Below are 9087 nucleotides of genomic sequence, written 5' to 3'. Positions count from 1 at the left end.
ATTAAAAATTTTAATGATGATTAATTTATTTTTATTTTTATTTCACAGAACAATTAACCATTAAAAATCAACTGGATTTCCTTCAAAACTAATATGTGCATTTAAAAATCTCTAGTACACTTAATGAGAATTTATATCTTGCGATTAATAGGTTCACATATAAAATTATGAGAATTTGTTTCCATAATAATTTTTTGTTGTAAAATATTTGCCCAATTTTATTCACGTATGTAAGATTTTATATTATATAAACTAATAACAGTTTTATAAATAGTTATATAATTTTAACTGTAAGACTTATTTTTTTAATACATAATAGGAAATTTTATTTTGTTTTTTCTTAAATAGAAGATTTAGTACTTTAATTAAAAATAAAATAATTGCTAAAGTATATTAAATAAAGAAAATATTGTATGCGTTTAATTATGATCAATCATAGTTAATTACAATTAAGTGAAGTTATTTAATTTATTTTTACACTATATATATTCAGATTAATACCATGAGAAAATATTAAAATTACCATATTTTTCATTTTTGTAAGTATAGTATATTCGATGCATTTAATTTTATTGATTAAAATTTAGTACTTGAATTGAGCGGGAACGCATAAGAATGGAGCTCCTCTTCTAAAATAAAAAAATACGTTAATTAAATAATACTTAGTAAATGAAATGACTATAATTGTTTTTTAGATGTTATATAATTTAAAGTAAAAATTTTTAATTTAATATGATATACTAGATAAAATATTCATACTTTGGGTATTTTTTTTATGAAATTTAATAAAAAACCTAAATACAGGAAGGGTTTGAAAATAAAACAAGCCACGTATGTTTAAATTATTTTTATCCTACACAATTTTTGAAAATATCCAGAAACGACTGACATACATTAAACTTATATAAAATTAAATATTTTGAAATATACTGTAAGATTAATAAAAATTCGTCCCGGCGATATTCAATCATGAGAAATTAGCCGTCAGAGTAAAAAAATTCACAATTTTTTTAAATAAAAACACTTTATTTAAAGTATTTTTTTTTTAATTAAACATCTCCACAAATAATAGTGGTAGAGAACTAATTTATATACTAAAACACGCTAAAAATTGTTTAACAGTTAAAATATAGTTTTATGACAGTTTAAAAATTTTAATTTTAATAAGATCTTAAAAAACTCAAAAGGATCAAAAATTAGGTTAAATATGATATTTTAAATCTAAATTTCGCGTAGATTATTTTTAACAAATTAAAAATCAAAATGTTTTATACTTTGAACACATAATTTTTTTTTTGTTTATATATAATTTCTTTATATGAAAAAACTCGTTTTTAACGAATGAGTAAATATCTCAAAAATTAGAGCCGATAAAAAATGTCTAATAGTAGATTTGAAAAAAATTTGATTAGAAAATTATATTTATCTCTGATAAAAATGTCTTTTGAATAAATACACTGGATATTTATTCAAAATTAACAACAAATTATTTTCTGAATAGTTGTAGTTATCTGGTAATTGCATCAATCTCTTCAATTTTGATACACGTTTGACACAGGTTAACGAAATATAAAACTATTTATATTATTTTTATCATTACACATTACTTTGCCACGCTCTTCCGCCACTTTATGTATAAATATGTTAATAACTTCTGAAATACTATTTCAAAAGTTGTTATCAATAAATTTTTTAATTTATAAAATAAAAAATTATTGGTAGTAATTTATAAAAGACAAGAAGATAAACAAAATATTATTAACCTATCTATGTATCATAGTCTTATTATGATAAATTTATTTTTTTTATTGCTATAAAGATTAGGGGCATCACCTATACCCATGAAGGTATTACGAACACAAAACTGGACGGGTGGTTAGACTTTTGCCGAAGAGGATTGGATTAAGGTACTTTTTACACGCGAGGGAAACATGATAATATATCCTTTCCATAGGAAGGCTAAGTCATACAATGCATTATATGACTGCCAGGGCAGTTGCTCCCCGCCTATCAGGTCAATCACCATTGTCTGGTGTTCAAATTTAATGGAAATTTCTAATATTTTCAAATTTTATTACACAGTAATTAGTAGGTATACAGAGTGGAACACATCTATCTGACAACTCATATAACTTATGTTCTTCATAAATTTTTATAATTTTATTTTTTTTAATAAATTTTTACAATATAGAACTATATTTAAAATATGTTTTATGATATTTTTCGCAATTACAAAAAATATTTTAAAAATTAATTTTTTTTAAAGATTTGAAGATTGCCATTTTATAGATAAATTTTAAAGGAAAATTTTGATACCAATAACTCTTANTTTTTTTTTTAAGATTTGAAGATTTTATAGATAAATTTTATAGGTAAATTTTGATACCAATAACTCTTAATTTAATTCAGTAGTTACGTTCATACAGCAATTTGAAGTTTGTTAAATTTTAATTTTTTATACAATTTTCCTATGGTATCCAATGTTAGTCCATATTATGTTAAGTACAGAAGTAAATACTTATTACATTATTTACTGGTAACAGTACGCGATTTCTTTTCCATGAAAATTATTAACTTTTGAATAAGCATTTGTAATTGACATGAAAAAAAAAACTAGTAGTATAATTAAGATTATTAAAAAAAATCATAGAAACATTGTCTAAACTATGTTGAATTTTTAATTAAAAAAGTTCGTATATCATAAATTGAAATGTGAATAATAGTGAATAAGTGCATTTATTATCAAATCTCCTAACAAGGAATATCCTATAATAATATGATTACAATAATAGAATCACGCAAATTAATAATTGTTATCACTTCTAACTTGACTAATCATGGAACACTCGTAGTTGACATACGATAATGTTTCTAACTTTTGTAATAAAGATTAGAGATAATAATTTCTGTATAAAGCACGTTAAACGTTATTATTATCCATGGGAAAGAAATCGCGTACTGTTACCAGTAAATAATGTAATAAGTGTTTACTTAAAGTACTTCTGTACTTTACATAATATGCACTAAAATTTGATACCATAAGAAAATTGTATAAAAAAAATCAAAATTTAACAAATTTCAAAATGCTGTATAAACGTAACTACTGAATTAAAATAAGAGTTTTTGGTATCAAAATTTTTCTTTAAAACTTATCTATAAAATGGCAATCTTCAAATCTTTAAAAAAATTTTAATAAAAAAATTAATTTTTAAAATATTTTTTGTAATTGCGAAAAATAACATAAAACATATTTTAAATATAGTTCTATATTGTAAAAATTGATTAAAAAAAAAAAAGTATAAAATATTATGTAGATCATAAGTTATACGAATTGTCAGTTAGATCCGTTTAGTATTTGAAGAAAAAACTATTTTGAGTAAATAAAAATGATTTATAAAATTTGTACTTATGAAAACTATTTTTTGTAAAAAAAAACCTTAAAGTTTTTTTTACACCATTATGTATTTTTTTTTAATTTTTAAATACTTTTGAACATTTTTGTAAAACTGGCTAACCACAGTAGTTTACTGATTACTCTCTCTTATTGAGAGCACAATTTTTCCTTTTCTTCCTAGACGCAGTCATTTAAAATAGTAATTGTGCCTTTATTTGGAAAACTATATTTCTTTTTTTGCCATTTTGCATCATATTAAATGTCATATATTTTATTTTGAGAAGGTTGATGGTCATTAGAATTAATTATCGTTCTTAGATGTCATTATGTTCCATATTTTAACATGTTTTGACTACTTAAAATTATATTCAATTGATATATTTTTCGTACAACTTAAATATTACATATTAGTATATATTTGTGTCATAGTCACATTTACAGTTCATTTTATGAAAGTCAGGTGGTTCCAATTATCGTAGTTATAGTGTGGCGTATTTGCATTTAATAGAATTGAAAGTTTTTTAAATTGTTGATAATAATTGTCTATATTGCAATAGGGAAATAGAGCAATAAGGCAATATTCCCATGATAGTTCACTGTTCTTGAAAATTGTTTCAATTCTTAGTGAATTATTATAATGATGATCTTTTTTTTTTGTTCATCAACTTTTCCTTTTTAACCAACTATATAAAATATTTATTAGAAAAGTAATACCTTTCTAGGCTCATTCCAGAACAATTATTTATAGTAATAAAATCTAGTATCTCATAAACTAATTCAATTTATTATCAAACAGCTTTAACAATAATTTATATATTTTAATTAATTAGTTTAACCATAGACAAAAAACCCAGCACAGGGGGTCACGGCACAGTGGTGATGTCTCAAAGTTGGATCAAGTATAATGATATCTGACAGTGATTAAAATCACTATAACAAAAAAAACGCTTCAATTCAAATCTTTAGATAGTGATTAATTTTAAAAAATTGGTGGATTATTCCAAAAGCAACATGATCTGTAATTTCCTTATTAATATTCTAAATGAAAAAGGTATTATTATTTCTCATAAAAAAATTGTGTTGATCTATACACTTTTTAATAAGTTATAGCATTATAAAGTTAAAAATATAAAAAAATAAAATCGAGAATTTTCACACAAAGACAAGTCCAGAGGTCAAATTTTTTTTTTCATAATTAAGTATATTACATTATCTTTAATTTAAGATATATATAAAAGTGTCAGACTTTCCGGAACACTTTCAAAAGTGAAGTTGAAAAAGTTCTACTTACTTTATGCATTTTTCAGATTTGAACACCCCCCATATATAAGGAAATAGTCTGATTTAAAAAAAAAATATGTCGAATCAAAGATGTATATAAATATTAATTCTCATGAAAAATTGTATTGATCCATACATTTTTTAAAAAGTTAATAATGTACTTAAATAAAGTACATTAAAGTAGCTTTAATTTAAGATATATAGAAAAGTGTCAGACCTTCCATAACATTTTTCAAAAGTTAATTTTTTGTGAAAAAGTTGTCAATTTAAATCCCCCCTGTGGGCTGATAAAGGGTTAAATTTATAAAAAAAAATATACCAAATGATAGGTAAAGATATCAAGCATCTATAAAAAAAAATTATATTGATATGTTCAGTTTTGAAAAAGTTACGTCAGTTTTTAGTAAAAAAATTGAAAAAATTTCGAAAATTAGCGATTTTTAAATTTGTAATTTTTTTGGAGGATTCTCCCATTTACGAGAACGAGGGAGATTTTTTCAATTTTTGAAGGTAATATCTTCGACTAGGTACGATTTGTGATCTTTTGATGTATCGTTGAAAGAAATCCGTTCGGCAATAGCTGAGAAAAAGTGGTAACAGACACAAAAAAAACACATCATACTAAAATTAATACCTTATCAGCTTCGCCTCGGAGCTTATATTCTAAGTACTGCCATTTCTTCTTCCAATATCCTTAATCCTAGTTTATCAAGTATTATGTAATATAATTCCACAGACATAATTCTGAATTCTAAGATAAAATAAACAAAAATATTATTAATTGATTAAAAGTAACTAGATGTGAGTTTTTTATTTAATACTGGAATAATTCACCTTTATAAATTAATAAAATAATTTTTTATCAACTATAACTTTTTCGATAATCCCTATAATTTAAAACGATTATCGATAAAAATAAAAATAAGTGTATTTATCGGAAATTTTTATTTTTTTTTGAAACACATTTATTATAAATGTGTTTAAANTAATACAAATAATTTTATTAATTAAATATTAATTTTATAATATCAAGTAATATTATAAATTCTTATTACAAATTAGGGGGTAATATTTTCAAGTCATCATAGTGAAATTAAATAACATTTGTTGGTTAATTGGAATCTATTACTAATGGTTACATTTGGTTGACTATAAAAAAATTCAGTAAATTAAGATACCATTCGCCATCGCAACGACAGATGAACCATCAATCTTGGAGTTATGAAAATTTTTTGAAATATATCACATAGGGCTTAAATGGGTAGTATAAAGTCTAAAATTCTAAAAAATTATACGTAATATTTATTTTACCTGGAAAGCTGATATTTTGTGCGTCTGTACAATTTTCAGTTATTATATTAGTAACCATATCATCCGTTAAATTGTAATCAAATCCTTTTACAAATTCCTCAAATTCTTTTTTAGTCATCTTTCCATCTCGGTCGTGATATTCATCATAAGTAGTATTTACTTTTTCTTCAGTTATTATTACAATTTTTGTCATGACTTTTATAAATTGCTCCAAATTCATAAATTCGTCTCCTTTGAAGTAAAATTTATGTGTTATCAATTCATTTTTATTTAAAAGTAAAATGGTATTTTCAATAATTTTATTAGTAATAATCACTGACCGACATTTAAATAACACTTAATTTAATTAATTTAAAATAATATTATAAATAATAATTTATCCCAGAAATAGTTTTTTATATTACTTGAAAATCTAATAATACTTTCTAAGACGTTTAAATTACTATATTGATTAAATTTTAATACGAATATTAGTTTAATGTATTTTTATCAATGCATTTCGACTAAATACGACAATAAAGAGATAATTTAAGTCATCTCGTTATTATTACCGCAGATGCAATCACGTTTTTAAAACGATAAAAATAAAAAACGTGATGCAAACCATCAGTTTTTTTCATAGGCTCAAATATAGAGTGTTTTAGATTCCATGAAATCTCATAAATAACACTCCAAAAAATATCGAACATTAAATTTGGTTAAATAAAAATATTTATATTAAGGTGGAAAATGATAATAAGCACTTGAATATATAACTACTTAACACAACGTTTGACATTATATCTCTTTCAAAAAATTAGCTTACTCTATAAAGTAAAACTATTATTTGGAATAATTACAATTGTTAAGGTTCCAAATATTTTATAATTTTTTGAATTTTATGAGATCATTTTTGAGAACAGATAGTCCTCAATTATAACATTTGTCAACCAAAGTATTTTTGTTCTAACTATTGTAAAAATAATCTTTATGAATATGTAGCCAATCCAATGATATTTAAACGTAATTACTTAAAATCAAAATCTGTCTGATTTATATTAATTAATTATTTTGTTAATTAATTAAATTGTATGGTAACACCTTAAATATTATTGGTTGGTAGCTTACAATTTTTGAAATAAAACTAAAACACTATATTTTTTTAATAATGTAGACTGTATTCTTATGATTTATAAATTGCACATTTTAGGAATAAAAACCTTATGTACGGCGAACTTACCATTCGACATTCAGCTTACGACTAACTTACAACAAAAATAACTAAGTCTACTCGATAACCATGTAAATTCTGTTTACTTCAATATCAACCAGTTATTGGTAAAACATAAGTTTTATAAACTCACATTAATTTACATATAATATGCACAAGAAAAATGTTTCAAATTTGTCTGTTGAATATCTCAAAGAAAAAATTAATTAAAAATACCACCCTTAAATTAAAAATAGATAGATAAGTGAACATTCTAATCCAGATATTACTTTTAAGAAAAAAATTAAGGTTTCAAAATGACATCCATTAATTTAAGTTGGTTTTATCGGACTAACTTCAAGGCATGTTCGTAAATGTCTAAAAAATTTTGTTAGTATATTTTTTTATATCATTCAAAATACATGAAGAATATTCTTTGGATCTGGCCATTTTCGGGTAGAATATATTTCTACATATCTCTATAAAAGAAGATTTTGAGGCTAGTGGTAAATTATTGAATTTTACAATAACATGAAATGATACGACAGCAAAATGTTATTTGAAATGCAACCACTAATAAAAGTAAGTTTTCAATAACAGAATATAAGAGATCCTCATTTAAAATAAGTTGCCATGAATTTTGTTTTATATATGCTCACAGGGGGATTCAAAATGATAATTTTTCCACAAAAAATTAATATTTTCAAATTATGTTTTGGAAATGTTCCGGATACACTGACACTTTTAGACAAATCTTAAATTAATGGTTATGTAACATACTTTAATATGAATAAAAATTTTTTGAATTTGTATTTGCTTATTATGATCAATATAATTTTTAGCCTTTGAGGGCAAACATTTCGGTGTTGATCGGGAACGTCCTCATATTTTAAGAACTATAGTCCCCCTTTCTAGTTTTTTCCACTTTAACCACCGTCTCAAACCAAAATATAATTGTACCTATTACCTTGATGGATACAACTAAAAGATATGCAAATATATTAAATTTATCTGTTATAATTATACTTGTTGTAAATAAAATTTAACTTTATTATTAGTATTAGAATTTTACTTACTATTTTGAACTTCATCCTTGAATATTGTTTCGATTCTACTATTATCCAATTTGTGTACCGGATAAAATAATTTAAATAAGTTTTTAAAACTATCTAAACTGATACCATTATTATTATCTTTATAACTATTAAAATATTTGGTCGAATCAAGCCATGCTTGATTATTCAATTTCGTCTTCTAAAATAAATAATTGAATTATATAAATTTAGAATTAATAATAATATGAATTAAAATTTTTAGATAAAACAGTTTTAAACACTGGTTAAAATCATTTTCATAAAAAACGCATCGATGCAAATTGTCGATAGTACTTATTTTTTATACGGAATTGTTGGATTATTCCAAATGCAAATCAACTCTTATTTCTTTAAGTATATCCTGATGAAAACTTTTATGATTTATAGGAAAATTACATAAATAAATTAATAGTATTGTAATTAAATATAGTATGATATTGATATTCAATAATTTAATATTGTAATTTGTATAGAAAAATATATAAAAAAATAAGAAAAGAAAATATTTATAATTAACACTTAATGCATATACAGGGTGGCCCACCACTCACTGACAACTTAAATAACTTTTGATCCAGTTAATATTTTTAGCTGATTTTTTTTTTAAATAATAGTTATACGTTAGGTCTATAGCTATATCTCAATAATTCATTTTTTTACATTTTATTAAAAATATTAATTATTTTTAAATTTTAAATAAAATGTAAAAAAAAAATCTAAGATAGCTATTTTGTAGAGTAGAATTTAAGAAAAATTTTAGTAAAAAAATATCTTATTAATATTCAGTAGTAAATATTCTGTAGCGTTTTGAAGTTTGT

General features: G+C 22.8%; 1 protein-coding gene across 2 annotated transcripts in view; it reads right to left on the bottom strand.

The window, feature by feature from the left end:
- Positions 1–391: 391 nt before the first annotated feature.
- The window catches only part of LOC126909167 (uncharacterized), an 11384-nt gene continuing 2688 nt past the window's right edge, over positions 392–9087 (bottom strand). Inside the window, exons 2-6 of one of the 2 annotated variants that reach the window (XR_007704949.1) lie at positions 8252–8429; positions 5987–6217; positions 5310–5426; positions 4686–4733; positions 392–629 (exon numbers count right to left, since the gene is read on the bottom strand). Coding sequence is in view for 1 of the 2 variants with exons in the window: in XM_050691589.1 (XP_050547546.1) it covers positions 5332–5426; positions 5987–6217; positions 8252–8429 (504 nt within the window). In the remaining variant the exon portion in view is untranslated. The remainder of the gene's footprint in view (positions 630–4685; positions 4734–5309; positions 5427–5986; positions 6218–8251; positions 8430–9087) is intronic. The other variant, XM_050691589.1, reaches the window with a different exon arrangement.

This window comes from Daktulosphaira vitifoliae, unplaced genomic scaffold (assembly GCF_025091365.1).
Source record: "Daktulosphaira vitifoliae isolate Bord-2020 unplaced genomic scaffold, ASM2509136v1 Scaffold_160, whole genome shotgun sequence".
NCBI classification, from domain to species: Eukaryota; Metazoa; Arthropoda; class Insecta; order Hemiptera; family Phylloxeridae; genus Daktulosphaira; species Daktulosphaira vitifoliae.
The sequence above is the reverse complement of the archived record's forward strand: the minus strand, read 5'-3'. Positions and strand labels throughout refer to the sequence as shown.